General features: G+C 47.9%; 1 protein-coding gene across 1 annotated transcript in view; it reads left to right on the top strand.

The window, feature by feature from the left end:
- The window catches only part of efna4 (ephrin A4), a gene marked incomplete at its 5' end in the record, with an annotated part of 30,066 nt that extends 18,789 nt beyond the window's left edge, over window positions 1-11,277 (top strand). Inside the window, 4 exons of the mRNA XM_080005706.1 lie at window positions 1,581-1,879; window positions 4,192-4,260; window positions 10,687-10,719; window positions 10,846-11,277. Coding sequence (XP_079861832.1) covers window positions 1,581-1,879; window positions 4,192-4,260; window positions 10,687-10,719; window positions 10,846-10,940 — 496 coding nt within the window. The 3' untranslated portion in view covers window positions 10,941-11,277. The remainder of the gene's footprint in view (window positions 1-1,580; window positions 1,880-4,191; window positions 4,261-10,686; window positions 10,720-10,845) is intronic.
- Window positions 11,278-12,606: the final 1,329 nt, after the last annotated feature.

Genomic DNA, 12,606 nt, shown 5'->3' with positions numbered 1-12,606 from the left:
TTCTCTCTCCCTCGCTCTGTCGCTCCACGATAAAGACTCCCACTGACGGTCCCGAACCCGCTGCCCAAGCTGCACGTCCGTGCTTTCCTTCCTGAACCCCAGACCCCCCCGCCCAACACACACACATGCACACACATGCGCACACACACACACACACACACACACACACACACACACATTCACACACGCACACACACACACACACACACACACACACATTCACACACACACACACGCGCAGGCATGCCCACACGCCCGCGCCTCTTCCCATGCCTCTCTCCTGCGCGCCATGTGGAGGGGAGACCAATTAATGTCCGTCTCTGTTCCCCCCTTTACCTCCGCTCGCCTTCCTCTCGCTGTGTCTGCAGTCAGACTCTCTGGGGTCGCTAATTAAAATGCTCTCTTGTTACTTTTCTCTCTCCTTTCACTTCATCCACCTCTCCCCTCTCCCCACCCCCCCCCCCCCCCCCCAAAAAAATTTTTTTGGAACGTTCTCTCCTTTTTTTTTTTTTTTTTTCACAGGTCTCTGCCCCAGTCTCTTCTTTATCTGTCTCCCGTCGCTCTCTCTCACTCTCTCTCTCTCTCTGGCTCCTGTCGAATCCTGTCATCACATCACTCTCTTTCTCCTCCTCAATTTGTCACATCCCCCCTCCTCTCATTTCCAGTTTCCCCTCTTTATTTGCCTTGTCTTGGTTGTTATGACTCATCCAAGTTGAAGTCCCTCAAGATTCAACCCCTATACTTGGTTGGCCCTTCACTGTCCATCTGTCTTTCCTTGTCCTTTTTTCCCCTCCACTTTCACTTTCGCTCTCGCGGGCTCCGGCCACACTCACCGTGGAAAAAGATGCTCTGAGAGTGCGGGTGAACGGTCTTTGGATGAGGGAGAGATGCAGGTCTGCCCTGAAAGTGCAAGGGAGGTGTATTATTTGGCTTTTCTGTTCTATTCTAACACTGTTGCGTTATCCACGGTGACCATTGTGCCTCAAGTCAGGCAGCCTTGAAGAAAAGTGTGTGTGTGTGTGTGTGTGTGTGTGTGCGTGTGTGTGTGTGTACGTGCGTGCGTGGGTGTGGGGGACGCTGGCGGTGGGATCGGAAGTGGAGAAAGTCAAGTTTATCTCACGCTGAACCCTTTCCGACCGCCCCCGATTAGCATATGAATAATTGTTTCTCTACCCGTTTCTCCTGCTTGTTTTTGCTCCGGTGGTTTTTTTTTCCCTCTTCGCGGCAATAAAAAGAAAGCTCCATCACAACACTGTTACAGACGTCAAAGCGAGAAAAGAGAAACTGCGGGACTTAGCTCCATCACGCAACCGTAATCGTTTCGGTGTAATATTGATGAAATATCCATCTGGAAGAGCCGTCCACATCGCTCCAGGCACAGGAATTATAAAACACCTGTTATCCATCTTTTCTGCCCCTGTTACTCTCTCTCTCTCTCTTTCTCTCTCTCTCTGTCTCTCTCTCTCTCTTGCACACACACACATTCTTCCCTCTCCGCTCACTTGCAATTTCCTGTAATTGTTGTTGTGAAATATTAATATTAACGCCGCTTTCCCCCCTCCGCCTCCTCTTCCTTCCAGGTTGACGGGCGGCGATCTGTCCATCCAGCTGGGCCTGAACGACTACCTGGACATCTACTGTCCCCACTACCCTGCGGAGGGGCCGCCGGGCCCCCCGGAGCCCGAGACGCTGGCCCTGTACCTGGTGGCGGAGAGGGACTTCCGGGGCTGCGTGGAGACGCAGGGGGCCATCAAGAGGTGGGAGTGCAACAGCCCCCACGCTCGGTTCGGACCCGTGCGCTTCTCCGAGAAGATCCAGCGCTTCACGCCCTTCTCGCTGGGGTTCGAGTTCCTGCCCGGGCACCACTACTACTACAGCTGTGAGTATGTGTGTGTGTGTGTGTGCACGCGCGCCCGCCCGTGCGTGGGTGCGTTTTGTCTGCTGAGACGACGCCAATGGGTTCGGGAAAAAAAAAGGAGCAATTCTTGAATTGGAGAATAACTCTATTACACCAAATGCATTAGCACATTTGGACATAACTATTTATGTTTTAAGCCTGTTTGTTAAATAATGAATATTTGCCGCCTCCAGGCTTCCCCAAATTGGCAACCAAATAAAACGGCCCTAAAAGAAAAAAAACAAAAACGAAATCTAATCATCCCATTCCACAGTTAGCTTTTCTGTGTGTCATTATCTTTATCAGTGGAGTGGGCCAGACGTGGCGAGTCATTATTTTTCGAGAGACGCTGCTTTAAACAGCGGGGGGGGGGGGTTCGGCGGACGTTTTTGCACCAGTAAATTGTAGCTCCGCCTGCTGACGCACGCTGGACCGCGTGGCCGTGGCCTCTGGTGAAACCTGTAGGCCTTCCACACCCTCATAACGATGGTTTCCATCACGCCAAACCTCCCCGCCCCGTGGAAGCGTGGGAAAGAGAAGGCGGTAAAAAAAAAAAAGAAAAAACACAATTACGTTTTTTTGTTTTTTTTCCCCTCGTGTTGTCACGTCTCCTGGTGGCGATCCAACGGAAAGGCCTGGTGATGGGGGGGTGGGGGGGGGGGGGTGCCCATGAAACAACACAGACAGAATGAAAGAGTCAAGCGAATGCACCGCGCGGCGGGGCGACAACAAAGAGGCAGGGCGACAGCGAAGTGCAGGAGGAAGAAACGGAGATCAATACAAAACGACAGGGCGGGCGAGTGAGAGAGAGAGAGAGGGAGAGAGAGAGGACAGGGCGGGCGGAGAGGCGGCGAGGTAGAGGAGCGGCGATGGACACGCAGTCTGACGGTGCGGGGAGGGCGGGGGGGGGGGGGCAAAGGGGATGGACGAGATGGATGGACAGAAAGAACCTTTACATGAATTAATCTCGCAGTCCGTCGGACAATGGGCCATTGTATAGAGCATGAGAGAGTGGTTGCACGCACACACACACACACGCACGCACGCACACAGACAGCGCATGCACACACACTGGGCTATTGTGGTTTGTGCGGGGCAGCCCAGGGAAAAACAACAATACCCCCCCGCCCCTTCATTGTACCACACTGAGCTCCGAGCGTTTGTGCGTGTTTTGTCCACATCAAAGATAAGGCGTAAAGTTGGTCCAAATGTCTGGCTCTGGGACCGTGCGCTGAATGGAGACAGTATAATGGTATTAGGCGACGAGGAGCGCACAATGGTATTAGAAGCACTAATGGTATTAGTTTGCCGGCTCCTCTGGCCGGCCGCCTCGGAAGCGCCGAGCGCAGAAGACCCCCCCCCCCCCCGCGCGCGCTCTCCGGGGGTCCCTGTCCCGCCGCCGTGAGATCCACGCCCTCCGCTCCTCCGAGGACGAGGAAAACAGGAAACAGGAAACAGCTGGATGCCCTCCAAACCCCAGCCGTTTCTTTTATTTTTTTTTTGGAGGACGTTGCTCGAAACGATCATTTCGGCGCGATGTGTTATTCTGACGTTACCGATCCTGGAGCGCGTTAGAGTAGTAGCCCCCCCCCCCCCCATGAGGGGACCCGGGGGTCTTTTTTGAATTATTACAATGTGGCTTTTACGGCGGTGAAACCGCAAAAAAAAAACAAAAAAACGCAGTTACTGTTTTCAAAAGCGATGCCGCGCTCCGACTTGGGGAACGCTCCGTGCAGATATTGATATCCGGTGCGCCGCCGCCTCGGCCACGTCTTCACTTTGTGCTTTATCGTTTTTATTTGCTGCGACGTCGCGACGCTGCGTTTCGGTTTTTACTGCCGCCAGCGTGCCGGTTGTGTTGTTTTTTTCCTCCGCCCCCCCCGGGGGGGAGCGATGTGTCGTTCGCCCGACCCCCGGTGACAAAATGGGGTCATTTGGATCTCGTGCGTGCGGTTATGCGGTCGCGCTGTGCGCGTCTGTTTGTGCTCCACTTTTGAACGGTATTTGAAGGAAGGTAAATCAAGCTCGATGCTGTTCCGCTCCCGGCGTTGTGATGGCGCTGCTTCAACGCATCGAGGCAGGGAGCCTTTTTCAAAAACGTGGCTTTGATGGAAAGATTCCCTTTATCAATAATCAGCGTTTTTACCTTCATTTGGCACATTGTCATTGGGGACGTCACATCTCAGAATTTTTTTAGCTTAATAAGTGAACAGCACATGGTAACACCTCTCTCTCTCTCGCTCTCTCTCTCTCCCTCTCTCTCTCTCTCTCTCTCTCTCTCTCTCTCTCTCCAGCTCTGCCAACAGATGAAGGCCCTCCCCTGCCCTGTATGAAGCTGCGTGTCACAGTGTGCTGTGAGCCCCGTAAGTTTGCATCCCTTTTTTCCCACACACAAACACACACAGACACACACACACACACACACACACACACACACACACACACACACACACACGCATCTTTCGTCCTTCTGCATCACACCATCAAACCGTCTCTCCCCTCACATCCTTACTGCATGTGCTGTGTTGCATAAAGCTGGTGTGTTTACAGGCACACACACGCACACAAACACACACACACACACACACACACACACACACAGACACACACCTCCAACCCTCCCTAATTTCCTCTCTTTAACCCCTCTGAAACACGCTCATTCTGCAAAGACCATCTACCTGTTTTTTAGACATCTTGAATATGATTTTTTTTCCTCCCCTTTTTCTTCGCTCTCCACCGCTGTCTCCATCTTTTAATCCCGGTGTGAGATTCCCAGAGTTGACCTAACCCAGAGCGCGCTTGGAGTAATGTTAGTCTTCCAGTCGAGTGAGCTGCCCATTCCGGTTGGGAATGCTGCCCAGTCACTGTGGGAATCCCTGTACAGTGTGCGTGTGTGTGTGTGTGTGTGTGTGTGGTGGGGTAGGGTGGGGTGGGGGCACTTCTGTGTCTACAACTACTTTTCTGTGCCGTCTCGCACGCAGTTATGAGTGCATTATTGTGTGTGTGTGTGTGTGTGTGTGTGTGTGTGTGTGTGTGTGTGTGTGTGTGTGTGTGTCCTCATATGCGTGTCTGAGAGGTCTGTCCTAGTTCCCATCGTGGTGCTGTCTGCGGGGGGCTGTCGCAGCGTCCCGCGCGGCTCCCTGCTCCATGCGGAGGCTTCCTGGCAGCGAACAGACAACGTTCAAGTTTCTTTTCATAATATAATAATATATCTTAAAATACCTGCCGCGTCCAAATCAGTGCGCCTGTGATAAATAAACAAAAAAAGGAGAAAGTGAGAGGAGGAAGAAAAACACACCACCGGTCTCAGCTGAAATCCAAAATGTCATTACTATTCCGGAGAGGGAACGGAACTAATTTGTTGTGTTATGACTAGAGCGAAGGCTGGTGCCTTTTTTCAACTATGCAAATGATCCCGTAGTCATTAATTAGAAATACCACAGATAGTTTCTCAGCGGGGAAAAGCTAATGGAGTCTTGACCTTCCAGTGGAGTATTCCCAGCGCAGTCTTTCCTGGACAGAAATATGCAAAATATGACAAATCTCCAGGATTACGTGTGTTATTTCAGACACAGACGGAGGCGCACGCGCACACGCACGCACGCACGCACGCACGCACGCACGCACGCACGCACGCACGCACGCACGCGCGCACACACACACACACACAAACACACACAAGCACAACTGCTACTTCGATATCAACATGAAACATGATCGTTCTTTTTCTTCCCGCCGTTCGAACTCTCCAGATCTAAGACACCTACCATGGCCGTCCGTCCGTTCCTGTCTCTTCTCTTTCTTTCTCCGTATCCTCTCTCATCCTGTTTCCTACCAAAACTAATCCTGACTAAATTTCAGGGTGTCTCTTCTCCTTTTCTTTAACCCCCCCCCCGCCCCCCCCCCCACACACACACACACACCCCTCCGATCCCACAACCCATCCACACTTTCTTTTCTTGTCTTCTGTCATTCCTGAAGTGGCACTAATCCTCCTCTTCTCTCTGTTTCTTCAGCTCTCTCCTCCCTTCCTCATTTTATATGATCTTTCGCTACTGGAGCAAAACTAATCTAGGCACCATCCACGGCAGTCTCTTATACAGCACCACCCGCACCCCCACCCCCATACACACCATACCCCCCCCCAAAAACCCAAACCCCCACTCTCTACCTTCTCTATCTTTTCTCGTCTTCTCTATCTCCATATTTGCAATACAGGATTATATACATCCCCAGTCTCCTCATCATATGTGTGTGTTTGTGTGTGTGTGTGCGTGTGAGCGCACGTGCGTTTTTTTGCTTTTCGGATGCTGGATGGATGAGAGTACACGAGGCCGGAGAGAGGAGAGGGAACAAGATGGATGAGAAGGGAGATGAAGGAGAGTTGGAGGAGCTCTCTCTCTCTCTTTCCCTCTCTCTCTCTCTCTCTCTCTCTCTCTCTCTCTCTCCCTCTCTCTCCCCCCTCTCTCCTCCCTCTATCTCCGGCTGCCCATTAGCGGTAGTTTACCACAGCTGTTGTTGTGCTTTTCCCCGCGGTGACGCCTCGCCACACTCTCTGTTTCCGTCCTGTTCAGGTTGCCTTTTATCTGACAGGGAGCACGGCAGCGGGGCACTCCGCGCAACCTGCGTGTGGCCCTCGGTGGTGCTCGCTCTTGTCCTTCAGCGCTATCTCCCCCCCACCGCCCCCGCCCGCTCGGCATGTTTTATTCAACTTCAAAACGCACATCCATCTCCTTCCCCCCAAACTTTGTTGTCTTTTATTTTTATTTATTTATTTATTTATTTTTGGTAAAGAACAGACAGTGTGATTAAAAGGTAGCTCCTTGAGGGAAGGCCCTGCTGTGGGCCCGCTAATTAATTGTCATCCCAGGGTATACACGTGCGGCTTCGCTGGCGCGTGCACGCGCACGCACACACGCACACAAACACACGCCCGGACCGAAAGGTGGTTACGGAGTAAAAGAGTCCGTCAGGTACGTTGTCATTGTGCCAAGGTCGGCCGTGTGCCGACGTGGGTTTATCGCCTTCCTTTGAAACAGGAAGCGGGACGCGGTCATAATGAGCGTCCCGTGAGCTTTGGTCCCTCTCTCTCTCTCTCTCTCTCTCTCTGTCTCTCTCTCTCTCTCTCTCTCTCTCTCTCTCGCTCTCTTTCTGACCGTCCTGCCGTTAGAACCTATCTGTTCCGCTTTTTTTTTTTAAGCTCTGCATTTTTCGATGGGCTTCGCTGCTCAACGAACGGCGGCGGCGGCGGCACCGCCGCGCACCCGACCGTGCCAGACGGAAGGAAAGGGGTAGACAGAACAAAAGAGAGCGCTGCCGATGTGATGTTTGCCTCTCTTGCGTCAGGAGCCCGACGCTCTGGTTTTTTACGTTAAAAGCCACGGCACGCTGCAGCTCTCTGGCGATGCCCCCCTTTTTAGTGGCCGCTGCGTTTGCCTTCTGCCTCCCGCAACTTCTCCGAAATACACTGTGTGTTGTTTATTTCTCCCGATTCTTTGTCCCACTCGCGCCTCCTTTTCTCTTTTGCCGTCATCCCGCTGTGAGAAGCCATTACCGAACAACGACTCTCTCTCTCTCTCTCTTTTTCTCTCTCTCTCTCATTGATTTGAGTTTTCTCTCCCTCTCTCTCTCTCTCTCTCTCTCTTTCTCTCTCTCTCTCTCTTTCCCTCTCTCCCTCTCTGACTCCCGCTGTGAGGAGTCCATTGCGGTCATTTCAGGTTGCAGAGCTTCACCATTTCTCCCCTCTTCGTTCAGCCTTTTTTCCTTCTTTTTTAAAATTTGCTTCTATTGCTGTACCCCCCCCCCCGCAGACACACACACACACACGCATGCACGCATGCGCACACACACACACACACACACACACACACACACACACACACACACACACACACACACACACACACACACACACACACACACACACTCCCTCCAGTCCAGTCTCCTAAATGCCTTTGTACCCCCTGAACCCAGAACACACAAAGTTAAACACACACACACACAAACACACACACACACACACACACACATACACACACACACGCACACCCCTTCTTACACCGCTTGCCCAACCTACCTCTTTCGATCTTGAATTGAAAGCAAGAGCGAAAAGAAAAAAAAAGATTTTAACTGCTTTTTGGGGTTTTCGCTGATTCGTATTTTTATTTTTTTTCCGTTTGAGGAAATCGCTCGATTCTTTGCTCAATTAGTTTCGTTTTTTTAGTTTTAGCCGTCATGCGTGTAAAATGGCGGCATGCGAGAACGGAGGTGGGGTGGTGGAGTAATGTCTGTCTCTGCAGTGGGGCGTTCTTCCTACTGGAGACGCTCGTGCACGCACACATATACACGTGCACGCACACAGACACACGCACATATACACGTGCACGCACACACACACATACACACACATACAGGCATGATTCTTCACATACAGTTACACACACACACACACACACACACACTGCGTTATTCTGTCTGCAGCAGAGACAGCACCCTTCTTAGAGGCACGCCACCATGACCGCCATTTTGTGAAAGTGCTCACCAAAGCCCAAAATACAACGTTGAGACCAACTCACACCGGGATGTGTGTACTAGTGTATAACTGTTAATAACAAGGGAAGCGCACGTCATCCAAAATGATAGTAATTAATTGTAATTTACAGTTTTAAACACAGTTATTTGTACTAGTCATCCCTCTCAAACTGTCTATTAAATTAACGTGCTTATTTGGTCTCCTAAATACATTTTTTTTAAATACATTTAAATTTAATTCAACCTTTAAAAATAAACTTAGAAAATAAAAAATAAAAAAAAATTCTTTACTTAACTGACGAAAATACTTGCGGGTTATCTTTTCGACAATAATATTCTGTGTTTTGGTCTATTTCATTTGGGTCCAAAGACATATTGTCAATTTCAACATCGAAGGAATTAATCCATTTTCCATGGATCCATTTTATAGAAAGGTCGATTTCTGTATTTCTATCATAAAAAATTCTCCTTCGAATTTTTTTGAAACAGTTTATTTCATGATTTGTGTGTAGACAGCATAGAATACGGAGGTATTATTTTTTACGTTTTTATCATCTTATATACGATATCTTCCCTGTATTTGCAATGGTTTTTTTAATATATATTTTTTAAATATACATATCGACACACACACACACGCGCGTGCACACACACACAGACACACACACACACACACACACACACACACACACACACACACACACACACACACAAATACCCCGGTCGAAAAGTGAGAGGCCCGGACCCAGCGTGCTATTTAATGCTTCGTTAACTCATAGATGGTTGTTAGCTGTCGGGAACATGAGAGTAATTTAGTGGTTCATGTCTTTGGGGCTCACCCCGCTGGAGAAGGACGCTCAGCCTCGTTTATGTTTTACAGTTTTCCAGATACGCAAACACCTTCCTTTAAGAGATCCAGCCTGGGCACCTGTCTGCCCTTCAGTGGGACCAGAATACTGAGGGCTTTCCTGTCTCCCCTGCTTGGGATGGGAGATCTGTGCTTGTATTCCAGGAAAGACTATAGTATATATATATATTTATATATATATTTATATATATTTTATATATGTGTATTTAAAATATATATATATATTATTTTTTTTTATATATATAGATATATTAAAAAAAAAAAGAAAAGGAAAATATATATATAGTTATGTTCATTGAGATATATCTTAGAACATAACTTAGGATTTTTCTCATTTAGCACCACTTTTATCTGGGATCAAGCCTGGGTCTCCTCCCTTCTTCCGTTTCACCGTTTCCCAAACTCACTGATTTCCCTTTATTCCGTGGCTGTATCCAACTGTTCCTGACAGCCTTTTACGACCTTCCTCTCTTCCTTTCTTTTATTTTTTTCCTCTGCACCCACTACCACCCTACTCCACCTGCTCTCCTCCTCCCTCCCTAACTCTTATCACACCATCGCTCCGTCGCTCCCTCCATTATTTCCTTTTAGTCCGTCCCCCCGCTGAGACAGTGACGCCCAGACACAAACACCCCCCCCCCCCCCCTCCCCCCCATTGCGTCTCTCTCCTCCCTTCCCGCTCTCTTTTTTTCGGTTCTTTTTTTTTTTTTTTTCCTCTCCCTCTTTCTTTCTTTCTTTCTTTCTCTTCCTGACCTTCTTTCAGTCTCTCTGCCCCCTTCTTCCCCTCTTTACATTCTCACACGGGTCTCCACTCCTTCCCTTTCATCTTCTGTCCACTTCTTGGCTTCGCTCTGTCATCTCCAATTTTGGTCTTTTTTTTTTTTTTTTTTTTTTTTTTTCTTTTCCCTTTCTCTCTTTTTTTCGGGGGAGGCTTTTTTTTTTTTCCTTTTCGTTTCCTGGTCCCCGCCGTATAATCTCTAAAATTCCCTTTTCTTACTCATTTACATAACACTATCTTTTCCTGTTGCCGTGCTTTCAAGGCGGCTGTTTTTTTTCCCGTCCGACCTTTAAAATAATTTGCATAGGGGACATATTTAGGATTGCACACAGCCAGTGAGTAGTTATTCTTCATGCTGTTGGGCTTTGAGTAATGGCAAATACCGCCGCACGGTCATTTGTCAGTTTGGCTCCTTTCTGTTCCAATGGGAGCAAATTGTAATTTGCTCGTGGTGTAGAGGAGGTAAAGATAAACAAATAAGGCGAAATCTGCGGCTTGTTTGTTTTATTGTTGACCTCTCAAGTTTATCTCCTTCCTCCTTCTCCCTCCGTTTATTTCTCCCCTCCTCATTATTCTCTCTGTTTTTAATTTATTTATTTTTTTTCTTTCCAGTCATAACATCAGAGGGGTCCAAGCAGCTCCAAGGTGAGATTGAACACTTTCATCTGATCTGATTTTGAATCGTATGTACGTATAATTAGGTAAAAGTGAATTCCATTTGTTTTATACTGTCTGTCTGCCTGTCTCTCTCTCTCTCTCTCTCTCTGGCAGAACTGCCAGCCTCCAGGAGTAAAGCCTGCTCACTGGGATCATCTTCCCTCCTCCTCCTCCTCCTCCTCCTCCACATGGTCCTCCTCTTGGTCTAGCTCCGTCCTCCTCCTCCTCTGACCTCGCCGTGTCTCTGCGGAACGCACGGACAATGAGCGGCACAACAATCCACGCAAAGCTGAGTTCCTACCTGCGAGAGGACGCGGGCGAGACAAAAAAAAACCCAAAACAACAACAAAAAAAGTCTCAGTGGGGGAACTGGAATTTCGTTTTTTGACATTTTCTTTCCCCGGAGATGTGACTCAGGGAGCGACGCGCCGAATCACTGTGATCCATCCCTCACGCAACGCAACAGCATGCAACTCCGCCGGCAGTTGTTTCCCCTTGTTTCCTACAAAACACCCCCCCACCGTTCATTAAAAGGTGTCCACTCAAATGCCTGTTTCACACACGGTTCACTCATGATATTTCCTTCTTTATCACTTAAGCTTTCATACCTGGGATTTTTTTTTCCTCTCTACTCTTGAGTTTCCAGCTCCAGTAGAAATTTTTGAACATCAGCCACATACTACTGAGTAATGTCCCGGATGCAGGGCCAATCACTTGCCCCTGTCAATGTTCTTTTTTTTTTTTTTTTTTGTCGTTTTTTTTCCCTGATATCCTACATGTTTACAAGTATGTTCTGAACCTCATTGGACCGAATTTGAAATATGATGACATTTTAGATCCATTAATATTTCTGGGAGAAATCAGATAAAAGTGTGTGGAATATTCATGCAGGGCTGTTGCGCCCCCTACTGGGATCAGACTGGTTTATTACTGGGGCCTGCACTGGGTTTGCCCAGGTACGCGGGCGCCGCACTCCAGTGCCGGAGCGAAAACCGGCTCACATGGACCCGGGACCCGTCTCAGCCTCTAGACCCCGATGGGTGGGGCTCTTGGACACGGGGACACGGGGACACGGGGACGGACCGTCCCCGTGTCCCCGTCCCCTGAAAACACGGAGGGCCACTGATGTTCGGACAGGGCTGCTTATGTGCGGTTGTTTTGAAATGTCCGCTGAGCACTTAACAGCGTGGGACCCTCCAAATATGACGGAAACCATATCGTTTACCTTTTTTTTTTTGAAACACGCAGGATCCTTCCCTTATGGTTTCAAGCTTTATATATTTTTAGAAACATATATTTTGTATTTTATTTGTAAAAAAAAAAAAAAAAAAAAGGGAAAAAATGCTGATTCAGGTCATCCTGTTCAAAGAAATATGATGATGATCAATTTATTTTTACATAAAATTGCAAAAGTTCTAAATTTGTGTTTACCTGGTTTGATAATTGGAATACATTTTTTTTTTAAATCAAATTGGAGTATGTGTATGGGATACAATCCTAAATAGAATATTCCCTAAAATAACAATTGTTAGTTCTATGATTTAATTGTCTCTTATAAGACATTTTATATATTTGTAATTAATTCCCTTTTAATTAAAGTTAGATGCAATGATTTCTAACTTTCACCCAATTTATTATCCACTAGAGTGTCTTTTGTTGACAAATTCAATCATTATATATAAATCCTCACATTCGAATCGAGGGAAAATGAACATGCAAATTATATTTCCCATTTCATAGGCTACATTGTTAGCACTTGCTCAAAATCTTTTTTTTATTTTTTATTTGTTTTTATAAATATTATTATCCCTAATTCCAGTTACGTATCCCAACGTAACAGCTAGGCTGTCGTTTTACTAAACGTGTTTCAGGAAC

This window comes from Zeus faber (assembly GCF_960531495.2).
Source record: "Zeus faber genome assembly, chromosome: 8".
NCBI classification, from domain to species: Eukaryota; Metazoa; Chordata; class Actinopteri; order Zeiformes; family Zeidae; genus Zeus; species Zeus faber.
The sequence above is the reverse complement of the archived record's forward strand: the minus strand, read 5'-3'. Positions and strand labels throughout refer to the sequence as shown.